Raw genomic sequence first — 13344 nt, 5'->3', positions numbered from 1 at the left:
GCCTTTTTCACAATGGAGTCAATGCTGGTCTTCCACTTCAGGTCCTGTGAGATGGTAGTGCCCAGGAACCTGAATGACTCCACTGCTGCCACAGTGTTGTTTAGAATGGTGAGTGGGGTCAATGTTGGGGTGTTCCTTCTAAAGTCCACTATCGTCTCCACTGTTTTGAGCGTGTTGAGCTCCAGGTTGTTTTGACTGCACCAGTGAGCCAGCCGTTCAACCTCCCTTCTGTATGCAGACTCATCATCATCTTGGAAAGTAAGAGTCATCTGCAAACTTCAGGAGCTTGACAGAGGGGTCCTTGGCGGTGCAGTCACTGGTATACAGGGAGAAGAGTAGTGGGGAGAGCACACATCCTTGAGGGGCACCAGTGCTGATCGTACATGTGCTGGAAGTAAATTTGGATAAAAGCTTATGCCAAATGAATAAATGTAAATGTAAATGTATATGATTGACACATATCAGCATATGATGCTATAGTGTTGCAAATAAAAGAATTCAACATGCGATTTACTTCTCTGACAAATGTAATCGCCAGTTCCCATTCAAACCAATGTCCCATGTTAACATGGGCAACCATGTTACCCTGTTAAATGGTTAAAATCGCTATTAAACTATGTGAAATTCATTAGAACAGACAATGATGAAATGATAATAATGATACCAACATTTTTTATAATGTGCAAAACATCTTTTATTGCTCCTTGACAATTCACATTAAACAAATCTGCTGAAAAGGCAAGTGAAATTATTCACGTGCACGCGCACATCCCCAGTTAACAGGATCCCCAGTTAATCCATATCAACACCGGCGTGAGAAAAAAATTAAGCGCTGTTGGCAAAGAGGAAGTTGGGTATTTGGGCTTTAACAGTGTGACACTGTTTCACACACACAATCTTTCTTTCTCTTCCTGTCTAACACAATTATTAAAGAAATGTTACAAATGTTTGCAGTTCTGCTACTGCGGTCACTCTGTTTATTTGGAATATATTTGACACACATTTTTATGAAATCTATTTGTAAAAATCAATTTCAGTATAGACACTTACCTTAAAAATTTCACCTTGGCTACTAAAAGCTACTGAGCCCTGACAGCACACATACATCACCCAGACGTCTATGTGATGTGTGTGTTTTCATCTGGAAGACGTATTTTTCACATTGTTTGCTCATCTGCAATTGTATGTATCGGGTGTCAGTAAGACATTCAGCAGATGTCTTTGAGATGTTTATGATTAAGAATGTTTGTAAGTCTGATCTGTTTAAGATGTTTAGAAGATGTTAATTAGATTGTGATGCTTTCCAGATTAAAATATCTAAAAACACACGTACATCACCCAGACACCTATCGATGCGCGTGTTTACAAGCGATTTTATCACACTAAAACCATAACACACATATTGTTTACGTCTTGTGGCTATACTCTTGAACAGTGAGTATTTTAACCCTTGTGCGTCAATAAAAAAAAAAGTTACTCGGAGGTCCTTCGAGGACAAAAATGTCCACGTCAAAAAACTGCCATAATAATATTATATATTAATATTATTATTTTTTTTAAAATTATTATTATTATTTTTTTTTAGGTGACTATCACAGTCTGGGACATGTCAATGATTAGCAACAACATTGATTTTGATGCATTATTATTTTTTTGTGCAGTGTCAGATTAAAAAAAAAAAAACACTCAGGACCTTAGAGGACAAAAATGTCTGCGTCAAAAAACTGCCATAAAAATATTATATATTAATATTATTTTCCACTTTTACTTACTTCAATTGGCCTGCATTGCTCTATAATACAGCAAACAGAAAATAGGAAAAAAGCATGTATTTACTCCATAGGCTAAACATGAGAAAAATGGCGCCATCTGGTGGAAAATGTTAAAAATTTAAATATAAAAATTCCCCTCAAAATACACACCTTTGGCATAATTTATGCCGTTAGCATTAACACAGCCAAAATGATCGAAAAAACAAAAATGAAAAAGACAAAAATGTCCCGAAGGTCGCACAACTGGCCCCATTCACTTCCATTGTAAGTGCCTCACTGTAACCCATATTTTTTAAATATACACTGTAACCTTTTTTTTTTTTTTTTTTTAAGAAAAGGAGGGGCAAGTCAAAACAAATTTAGGTGGTAATCAACATTATGCCACAAATGCTTTCAATTGAGCTCAATTTGTATTGAGCCCGGAATATTCCTTTTAATTTTCTTGACGTATGTCAATGTGGTTTAATTGTACCCAAGAGCAATAACAAAATATGACGACACCGGAAATTTATTTTGGAGGACCGAATCATTTTTATTCAAAATTTTATGCGGGCTTTCAACGGGGTTTTTGGAAGACAGTCATATTTGAGTAATTTTACTAGCCCCTGTGACAACTCCCCCGTGTGACCATTAGCTTGGTTAATTTATATATATATATACATATATAACAGACATTTTAAGGGGGAAAACCCCAACAAACTGATTTGTTGCCTGTACTGTGCGTGTGTGAAACTGTAAAGAGGTCGTCTGTTTCTCATTTGACTAACACCCACAGCACACGGTACGCACGCTGCAGGGATGACAGTAGTTTCTCTTTTCTCAGACAAAAAGCGGGTCTTTTGTCTGTCTGAAGCTGATCTAAAGCGGAAACAGAAAACACTCCAAAACAGACAAAACGCTTGAACAACATATTTCAAGAATAACTTGTATATGATGTAATACTTCCGCTCAAGTCTGGGTAACAGCAGGCACAAGTGATCAAAAAGTATTTTCATGACCTTGGGAATGAGCTCCAACTCATCTTGTAAGTAGTCCTCGTGTATTTTCATTATAACTTACAAAAATGTGCTATAGGCTACTAACCACATTTACCGCCAAAATGCAGTTGCTACTGTTACAGCACGATCGTAATAAATGAATTGGGATTGTGTGTGATTCTGACCGTTCTAACATGAACAGCATTCTACAGTGTTTGAAACACATTGTTATAAATTATTTATTTTTGTTTAGTTTATTTTTTATGTCAATGGGGGCTAGCAGTTTCCACAGTTTTATTATAATACTAACTTTAGTCGCTTTTTTGTGCAAAATAGCCTATATAGTTACTATATATATATATAATATATATATATTGTCTTCATTTTAGCTCAAATCAGAGGGGGATTTGTTTCAATTTAAATATTTAAATATTTCTTTAAATTTCTATTGGTCAAAACAATGGTGCACTGCTATGTAGTGTTAAATTACAAGTACATATCTGAGATGTCTATTACAATTGTTTCATCTGGAAAGCATCGCATTCTAATTAACATCTGCTAAACATCTTATAAAGATCATAAACATCTCAAAGACATCTGCTGAATGTTTTGAAGGTCATTTAAAATGAAGACAATTATTTAGTAGACTAAAAATGTGACATACAGATTATTGTTCAGTTTGGTTGGAGTATAGTTCAGTTCATTTGAAACTTGTAAATGTGATGTTTGGGAGTCGGATTGTTTATTTATTAAGAACGACTGCACGAGTCTATTATAGTGGCAGATGAGTTGAATTATACTGTTTCTCTGTAATAAACAAGGAAAAGAAAAACCCCTAGAAACCACATTTCCATGTTCCTGTTGGTAACATCAGAAAACTTTCCCAGCGACTGGTATCTCAGTTTACGATATAGATATGGTTTAACCTACTTTTAAAATCCACCTTTGATCAGTATATTGGGTGTAGGTAAAAAACAGATACCAGTCCCAATTGTAAAAATGTATAATTAGGAGTTCAAGCCTCATAGCCTATACATATATACACATCATGGTCAACAGTGCAATAAATCTTCTTCAAAAGGCAATTTAATTATCATATAAATATGTGGTTAGTTCCAGCCTAAGGATATTTACATGTATTTTCATATATTATTTGTTTAAGATGAAACACCTGGATAAGAGTGTCATCTTTAGTTCAGGTATAGCATAAATACATCATGCATAATTTGTTACTTTTGATTGTCCTGCATAATAAAGAACATTATAGAGATAATAAAATGCATTATGTATTCAGTGCAAATGAATATAAATGAATACATGTATATGCCTATGTTATTATTCAGGGGAGACCAGGGAGAATTGAAACTGTTCTGGCATTTGTTCCGGGCAAGCTAGAACCATATTGTCATGTAGTGTACATACTAATCAGTGGCGATTTCGCAGGGCCAGCACAGCCTTCTCTGCTGGCCTAACATGCCAAATAAATAAATATTTTTCATCCTTTCATTCTCAATCACCTTTTTGCCTATGTATTTTTAATCGCTTTCCACTCTTAATGAATCTACAAACAAATAGTTTTGAAAAAGTTTATCCAATCAGGATTTATTCCTTGATGCTTACAAGCAAAGTGTGACAACTGTTTCACAAATGGCATGCCCCAAGCCGAGCTCGTTAGCTGAAATGTGTCTGAGCTCCACCCCCTCAGTTCTTCAGAATTTCCACAGAATCCCCCAACAGTGTAAGTGAATAGGCATCTTGAGTCATATTCATCAGCCAATCAGATTGATTTATTTAGAGCGCAAGATCTTTCTGACCAGTCGGCTGTCATCACTGCTGCTATTGCCGTTGAGAAAGAGATCCTTATGGATTTACAAACCTGAGATGTTCTGCATGATCGTGCGATTGATTAATTAAACAGGAAAGGAGGACTGATTTTCACTTCAAAGGTGCAGTATGTAAGATTCAGAAACCCTTGTTATTAATGACACCTGTGGCTGTTAAGTGAACTGCAGCCAGCTACCTGTTGCTCGTGCTCGTGCGCACACTCCATAGTGACCTGAGGAGAAAGCATCAGCCAAAACAATGAAGTAATGTACAAAGAGACTGAACGTGATCCACCGGCATCATGCTGACAGATGAGGTAGCATAATTAAAATTACAGTTATGATTGTTTTACTACAAACTTTGAGACTAAACTAAAACTACTTATCAGCTAACATAGCATACTGATACACACATACAGCTACATACTACCGAACTATACCAGACAGTTTACTATGAATAAGAAACAAGCGTATTTGCTTAAATTTCTCCTGTATACCTGACTTTTAGTATAAAGAGAAGATCGTTGAAATTATTTGAACGTTATGAAGCAAGGTAGCTTGTAATTCGTCAGCGTTAGCAGGCAAGATCAAGTTAGCTAAAATTACACAGATCAATCCTTATGGCACTATATTTCACATGCTTTGCAGTTATGTAAGCTTACCTGTCCAATAAGAAGAACGCCAATTCAGGGTCGGTTTTGATCCCCAAAACCGAACGAAGGTCCCACCAGGAATCAAATGCCCTGCCGATGTTCACTCTAGTTTTCGCTCGACCACGATCACGTTCCCGCTTAGCCAGACGGGATTCAGTAGAAGGCTCTCGGAAGCGTGCATAAACGTCACATCCTTTGGATTTTCCCAGCAAAAGCGACCTGCTCCCTTTGTATGAAAATCAGTCTACAGGCTTTAATAGGCAACCTAGGAAGTCCGGGAAGGACAATTTTTTAAGTTGCGTTATAAGCCGTTCACACATTGGCAAAAAAAGGTTGAACATTACATGGAAATTGTTACATATTGCACCTTTCAAGCAAACTGGTAAGTGATTTTTACATTGTTATAGCAACATCAGGAGTTTTCTAAGTATAAATTAGGCTGCTGGAGCATTCAGTGTCGGATCAAGTTTTGAAAAGTAGTGCTGCATTCCATTCAACTTGAAAAGTCGGATTTTACAACTTCCTACTAGGAAAAGTGCAATGGAATGCATCTTGAAGTCAGAATTATAACTTGTATGCTCGTGCAGAAATTCTCAACTCCGATTTCGCCGTGATGCAGGGGCATGATGTCACAAACATGTCGACACTCATGGAGTTATACAGCTAGCGCTGCAGCATTGTTTATCAGTTAAGTTGCTAGGAGACATCTCTAATGAGAGTCAAACCCCTGCTAAGCTAACGGGAGTTGCAGTTCCGAATATCGGGGAATGGAATGCATTTATGGTCGGAGATATCAAGTAGGAATATCCCTCATCCAACTTGAATGGAACACAGCACAACCGTGTACCCTGACGAAATGAAATTTATTGCAAGCAACATTTAAATCGCAAATATTATTAGATACATTTTCCAGGTATTATAGTCCTCCTTGTTAGATTCATATGAAAAATTATGATTTTTTTAATGTCTGTTCGCGAGACGTTCATTTCACACAAAAATCATGCTGCAGTCAAAATTAGGCTTGAGCATTAAGTGTCTTTCAAATTTTGGCTTTTGTGCATGGACGTGTTTTTAAAATGTCAATTGGTATTATTAGTTAGCTGCGACATAATGTATGGTGCCTAAAGGCATAGAGTGTCTTATTCATTGTGAAACTGTTTTTTCTTAATGGCATGAATCACACTGAAGGCCTAGACTTAAAATGCACAGCCACCACTGATACTAACTATACTTTGTTCCTGATACCACAAGTTTGCATATCAGGTGAACGTTTCACTAGCATGACACAATACTCCCACACATACATGTTTGTTCATGAAAGTTGTTTCAATGCAAACAGCATGCAGGCGTTTTTTGTTTTTTTTCCACTTATTATTACAAAATACACCAACAAGTGTTGTAACTTACCCTGATACTTGGGTAGGCAGTAAAAATGTAATTCCATGTATTGAACATAATTACAAATTCTGCTATACAATCATATATCTTAAAGTGAGTTTTGTTTGGTGAAAAGTGTTACAATCATCCCTGTTCTCCCTTATACATGCTGTTCTCGGATCAGATCAGATACAAAGTGTGTTTGTTTTTATGTGAACATGATCTGTAGGATGAGTCTGAGTTCAAATGGAATAAATTATATTATACCATATGAACCCTTAAAGGGATAATTCACCCAAAAATGAAAATTCTGTCATCATTTACACTCCCTCATGTTGTTCCAAATCTGTACGACTTTCTTTGGAACATAAAAAGAGAATGTTTACACTGCTTTTTACCATAAAACAGCAGTGAATGGGATGGATGCTATTGATGGATTCCGGTCTCCCGCATTCAGATGGGTTTGAATGGGAGTGAATGGAGCACGAAGTCTAGTTTAAGGCTTGTGCTTCTAAGGACCAGGGCCCCGATTAAATAAAATGTTCTTAAAGGTGCTATATGTAATATTTTTACTGTACTAAATCATAATATGACCATAATATGTCATTACAGAATTAGGAAACATGCTAAGTTGAAATACTGGCTTCTCCAATAACAATGCCACAGCCAGTATTATTCTACTTTGAAGTTTCCGTTCCGGCTGGAATTTCTGTTTGTGTTTTGGCCTGTGTGATCCCGCCCACTGCCCACTCACCAATAGTATTTCGACACCGCCGGGTTGCCAGATTTGAACAAGTTTGCAGGCAAATAACGCTGCGTGCTGCAGTCATGGAAGCCAGCAAACGAATTGGATCAGAGAAAACAGATTCCACCCAACCTAAAAAGCCTCGCCATCCGTCTAAAAACCACCATGACCAGAGGCGTAGTAAAACAAGGATAAATATATTGAATTTGGACTGCAGTACCCATTTCAAATGCTTGTTGTCAATCTTACATATAGCACCTTTAAAGGAATAGTTCACACAAAAATAAAAATTAACTTATAATTTACTCACCCTTATGCCATCCCAGATGTGTATGACTTACTTTCTAAAGCAGAACACAAACAAAGATTTTTAGAAGAATATCTCAGATCTGTACGTCCACACAATGCAATTGAATGGGTGGCGCCAATATTCTGAAGCTCCAAAAATCACATATGTCCACATAAAAGTAATCCTTGAGACTCCAGTGGTTAAATCAATATCTTCAGAAGTTATATGATAGGTGTGGGTGAGAAACAGATCAATATTTAAGTCCATTTTTGCTAGAAATTCTTTATAGAAAACATGCCGGTCTTATATTATGGTATGAGCCATCTCCGATAACCCTAGCCCTAAACATCAGGTAATGACAAACCCGGCCGTGACTGGTCACTTTACATATCAGTTAGATGACTTTTCCTGCCTAAGTGGGCGGTTCTTTGCCAATGTTAGCTGCGATAAACCCCAGACCATTACTGTTTAAGTCAAAGGTCTGGCTGCGCGAGACTAACCTTTCCCTAACCTTAACTGTGAGTGGAAGTTACACCCCTTTTTGGAGTTGGTGCAACCCGCTTTTGGAGTAACCCCACCCCCTTGTAGAATAACCATGCCCTCTTTTGGAGATTCAGCCCCCATTTGGAGATCTCTGGCCTGCAGCTATGCCTAATTGGAAATTTCACTGAAAATCTTCCCCTCAGCTTTAGCTCTCAAATCAAATATGGTGCCTCTGGCTACAACATTAAACATCATTGGCTCTTGCTTGCCTCATGACCAAATGTCATTGATGCCAAACCTGACGCAACACGACTAATGGCAGCATATTTAAAAAACCCTCTCCACAGTAGTTCTCAAATCTCATTCATGGTCGCATGTATTCAAATACGGCATGTGAAGAAATGTTGTGCCAGAATGGATGTGTTGACTCATAATAACAGATCAAATAGTGCCAAGTTTGATTATGTGGAAGTACACTAGGAATGACATCAGGACGAGTAAAAGATTACTAAATTTTTATTTTTGGGCTGAACTATTCATTTAAAATTAATCTCTCGCTCTTTCTCTCTCTCACTTTCCCCCTTTCTGTCAAACAGACAATTGTGACTGGGTATGCTGGATCCAGTGGTGCATGTATGTGCCCATTCTGGTTGCTGGTCTCCCTTTGAACCTTGCTGCTCTATGGCAGCTTTACTTCCGTGTTCGGCGCAGGAGTGAATCCACAGTTTACCTCACCAATCTGATAATAAACGACAGCCTGCTGATGCTCTCCCTGCCCTTTAAGATACATGCATACAAAAAACACTGGACCCTCGGCCGTACCTTCTGCACTTTGCTGGAGAGCCTGCTCTATGTCAACATCTACGGCAGTATCATGCTGAGTGTATGCATCGCCGTGGACCGCTATGTTGCTCTCCAGTTTCCATTCGCTGCCCGCCGTTTGCGATCTCCACGCAAGGCAGGGCTTGTGTGTGTGGTCATTTGGATGGTGGTCTTCGGATGCAGCACCCCCATCTACAAACTCCATGACAACCCTGAAAACTCCACAAACACATCTTACTGCTTTCAGCACTTCTCACAAAGCACCTGGAAAAAAAGTGGTATTCTGGTTGCGATGGAGACGGTGTTTTGCAGCAGCGCCATGGTGATGGTGTTCTGTTCTGTGCGCGTGGTGCAGATCCTGCGTGATCTGAGGGCACGCAACCCTGGCGATGCCAAACTGCTTAACAACAAGAGTGTGAAGATCGTACTCAGCAACCTCGTGGTCTTCCTCACATGCTTCATTCCTTACCACATAGCGGCGCTGATGTATTTCCATGCAAAGTCACAAATTTGGAACACAAAGGCCATCGATCAGCTACGCTACTTCATTCATATCAGTATTTGTATTAGTAATGTGAATTGCTTGGCAGATGGCGCATGTTACTATTTCATTCTTAAAGAGAACCTGCATTCTGTACAGCGAGAGAGAAGAATGGCTGTACAAGGAAGAGAGTTACGGATACGAGAATCAAAGACTCATACATTTAAAGAAATGTGTAACTGTACATTTAAAGCCACAGAGAAGATGGAAATATGTGTGGACACTGGTTTTACATAAAGACCTACTCAAAAACTCAGGGAGACAATGTTAAGGAGATTAATCCTATGGATCAGTACTATGGTAATACAGCAAAGGAGGACAGTGAACTGTAAGGTACACAGACACATACAGGTGGATGGAGTGCATACTCAGTATGGGGCCTATACACGTCACATATATACAGCTCAGCTAGCTAATTTTGGGGCTTCTGACAAAAAATCAGAGCTAGTTGAATATAATGACTGTTTGTGAAACTGATATGTCAGATTTGCAAGCAAACATTTTTGTTTCTCATGGCTTATGAAGTTATGTAAAGCAGTATGTTTTCATCAGAATGTGTTTGTATGTGTATGATGCATTTACACTTAAAATTGTCCAAACTACATGTGCTCATTTGTGGTATGCAACATTTCAAGTGGATTTTTACAGTGTGTTTAACTAGTGGTAAGACTGACTGAGTGAGAACTGTGATTAGTTACATTGGCTTTGTCCTGCTCAGTATTTTTGTTGGCTATTCAGACACCTGTGCTTGTCTTCGCTGTTGGTTAGATCATATAGTACAAGGCTCTAAGTTTAGAATTTGTTTAGGCTCAGCCATTAAACAAACTCTCATGTTCCTTATCTTAACAGCAGAGGTCACCCTTTCTTAAAGGCCTTCCGTCTAAGAAAAGGCTGTTAGCCAACAAGAGGTTTATAGGTCACATAAACTGAGCACACAAAGCAGACAGTGTCCATTTGAAAATAAATGTTTAGCTATAATGCTATACTCCTACAATTGTATAAAAAATGTAAAAGTAAAAATAGTTTATAAGATTAAAGATATTAGCGGTTCCTGTTCGGCAGCAGAAGCAATTATATCTTTTTTGTGTGTGGTGTGTAGAATTGTGGTATGAACTCAATGGAGAGTGTCTATGCGTGAGCATAGGTTCCCCAAATAATCAATCCAAATCTACGCCGCTGTGTCTATGTGTTTTTGGTGGCTAATGCCTGATTTAAAGCTGAAGTGTGTAACTTTTTCTGTTAAAATACTTTCTCTTATCCCAGCTTAATATGCAGAGACAACTGTAAGTTAGCCATTTGTAGGTTAATTTTCTCGAAAACTGTGAACACTGTATCTGTGGTGCTATAAAACATTTCTCTGTTTGTTTTGAGGGACCCATTTATACCAACACAATAACGCAACCAATGGCGTGAGTTGGGGGTGGGACTATCTGTTCGTTCGATCAACAGCAGATTCAGAAAGCTGTTTGAAAAACACTTTTATTTTTGCAGTTCTGTTCAGTGGCATTAGTGGTGCAAAAATTGCACACTTCAGTTGTCATGCTGATATACAGAACGTTATATAACAAAAAATAGACCGTATTCAGCATAGCACCATTTTTAATTTTAGACGGGTATGAAAACAAAGCTGTGAGGGATAGACATTACAGTCTCTTTAATGGCATGCATTTTATAAAGCTGTATAAAGGTCCTTGATCACTTCAAATTTTCTTGTTGTTGTCTGGAGTTTTGTTGTTGTTGTCATTGTTGTCTAGTGAATTTTCTTCAGCCAAATGATCAAAATCACTTTAAACAACAGTACAAGTCATTGAAGAGAGACTAAGGTCAGAAACATACTTTCGCAAGTACGCCTACGTATACGCGAGCATTTGGACGACACTGTTGCTGTCCAGTTTAACATACGTAACGCGTTCTTGCGTTACTGTGGCGGTAACAAACCTCAGTACTCAAGGGGGTGATAGAGTTGCCTTCAAAATATGTGCAGTTAACCTGGGTTTATAATTATTTTTAAAAAGTTGCTATAAATATATTGACTTTAAATTACTTGCTCAATAGTAGACAGCAGTTGATTTGAAAGAGTAAACTCAATGTAGAAGCAGACACTTCACTCCAATATCACCTATAGCGCCCCTTGTGGCAATGTTGAAAATCCAACATGTACTTGCATTATGTTTTGTATATTATGTTATGTCTGACACATTTCAGAACGCAACAATGCACAAATGTTGTGTAGATACTTATTACTCATGCTTGCGTAGCAAGAAGCTTCTGCTTTCACATACTTGCATAGAGTATGTAACAATCTTAAAGGGTTAGTTCACCCAAAAATGAAAATTCTCTCTTCATTTACTCATCCCAATGTCATCCCAGATGTGTATGACTTTCTTTCTTCTGCAGAACACAAACAAAGATTTACAGAAGAATATCTCAGCTCTGTAGGTTCATACAATGCAAGTGAATAGTGGCCAGAACTTTAAAACCTATACAAGCAGCATAAAAGTAATACATATGACTCCAGTGGTTAAATCTATGTCTTCAGAAGTGATCTGATAAGTGTGGGTGAGAAACAGATCAATATTTAAAGGTGCACTTATTAATTTTACATGAATTGTAATTTTGCAATATATGTAGGAAATCATGAGCACTCACATTAAAATGAAGACTCCAGTCATATCATTAACCTTATAAAAACTGTTTTATTCTACATGGAGAGGGTCCGCACATGGGGGCGGCCATGTTAGAATCACATGACCAGCGGAATACTACTCGCTTAATTTCAGTAACAATCCTGTTATTGGACAGTTTCACTCATTGATTAAATATTCATGGCTGACTGTGAATACTACATTTCTGCAGTGGCATCTGAAACTGAAAACTATTGCATTTAAATGATGCTGCATCCAAGCCACTAGTTTTCAGTGTAAGTCCAAGATCACACAAAGACAAAAGTTACTGAGTGCACCTTTAAGTCCTTTTTTAATATAATTCTCTACTTTCACTTTTACATTCTTCTTCTTTTGTTTTTGGTGATTTGCATTCTTCATGCATGTTGCCACCTACTGGGCAGGGAGGAGAATCTATAGTTAAAAATGACTTATATATTGATCTGTTTATCACCCACACCTATCATATTGCTTCTTAAGACATGGATTTAACCACTGGAGTTGTATGGATAACTTTTATACTGCCTTTATGTGCTTTTGGAGCTTCAACATTTTGGTACCCATTCATTTGCATTGTTAGGAACTTCAGAGCTGAAATATTTTTCTTTGTTCATTGTTCAGCAGAAGAAAGAAAGTCATACACATCTGGGATGGCATGTGGGTTAGTAAATGATTAAAGAATTGTCATTTTTTGGGTGAACTATCCTTTAAGTCTATCCCTTACAGCCTCTTTTCATTCCCATCAAAAATCAAATATTGAACAAGGTCAGTTGCTGGAACTGCAAATAGTAGGTATTTTAAACTAAAGGCTATTTACTCAAAATTCATTAAAATAAATAAATAAATCTGAAAAATCTCTTAACAGTATTGTCCAAAGTTTTGGAACTGACACAGTGGGGTCCAACCAGATGTGTTAGTGATATTGGTCAATATGGGCAATCTCAATATGACCAGTATTGGCCATCTATTACTAGTTTAAAGATGTTCACAATCTATAGGCTACTTTTGATATTCCGTTGTCACTCTCTCCTCCTGTCTGTCTGTTTTATATTCATCATGTTATTTATTGCAATAAAGACTTTGTGTTGCAACATGTGCACCATTTCAGATGTATTAATTTCATATGTTCTTTTTCAACAAGTGCATCAACATTTCCGGTCCTGTAACCAAAAGTCACCGTTGAGCTGTAAATTATAAAC

The 13344-nt window shown here is 37.6% G+C and overlaps 1 protein-coding gene across 1 annotated transcript; it reads left to right on the top strand.

Annotated features, from left to right (window-relative positions):
* The first annotated feature begins 2107 nt into the window (after positions 1 to 2107).
* Positions 2108 to 13289, top strand: LOC127422366 (lysophosphatidic acid receptor 6-like). The gene is made up of 2 exons (XM_051665831.1): positions 2108 to 2796; positions 8716 to 13289. Exons 1-2 carry the CDS (start codon positions 2766 to 2768, stop codon positions 9717 to 9719), a joined length of 1035 nt encoding a protein of 344 aa, XP_051521791.1. The 5' UTR covers positions 2108 to 2765; the 3' UTR covers positions 9720 to 13289.
* The last annotated feature ends 55 nt before the right edge of the window (positions 13290 to 13344 follow it).

The sequence above is a fragment of the Myxocyprinus asiaticus genome, chromosome 31 (genome assembly GCF_019703515.2).
Source record: "Myxocyprinus asiaticus isolate MX2 ecotype Aquarium Trade chromosome 31, UBuf_Myxa_2, whole genome shotgun sequence".
NCBI classification, from domain to species: Eukaryota; Metazoa; Chordata; class Actinopteri; order Cypriniformes; family Catostomidae; genus Myxocyprinus; species Myxocyprinus asiaticus.
This window is presented reverse-complemented; position numbering and strand designations above follow the sequence as displayed.

Excerpts from the sequence above, each read along its gene's own strand:
- LOC127422366 (XM_051665831.1), top strand. The coding sequence starts at position 2,766 with ATGACCTTGGGAATGAGCTCCAACTCATCTT. Across the intron at positions 2,797-8,715 it reads AATGAGCTCCAACTCATCTT|ACAATTGTGACTGGGTATGC; the intron begins GTAAGTAGTCCT and ends TCTGTCAAACAG.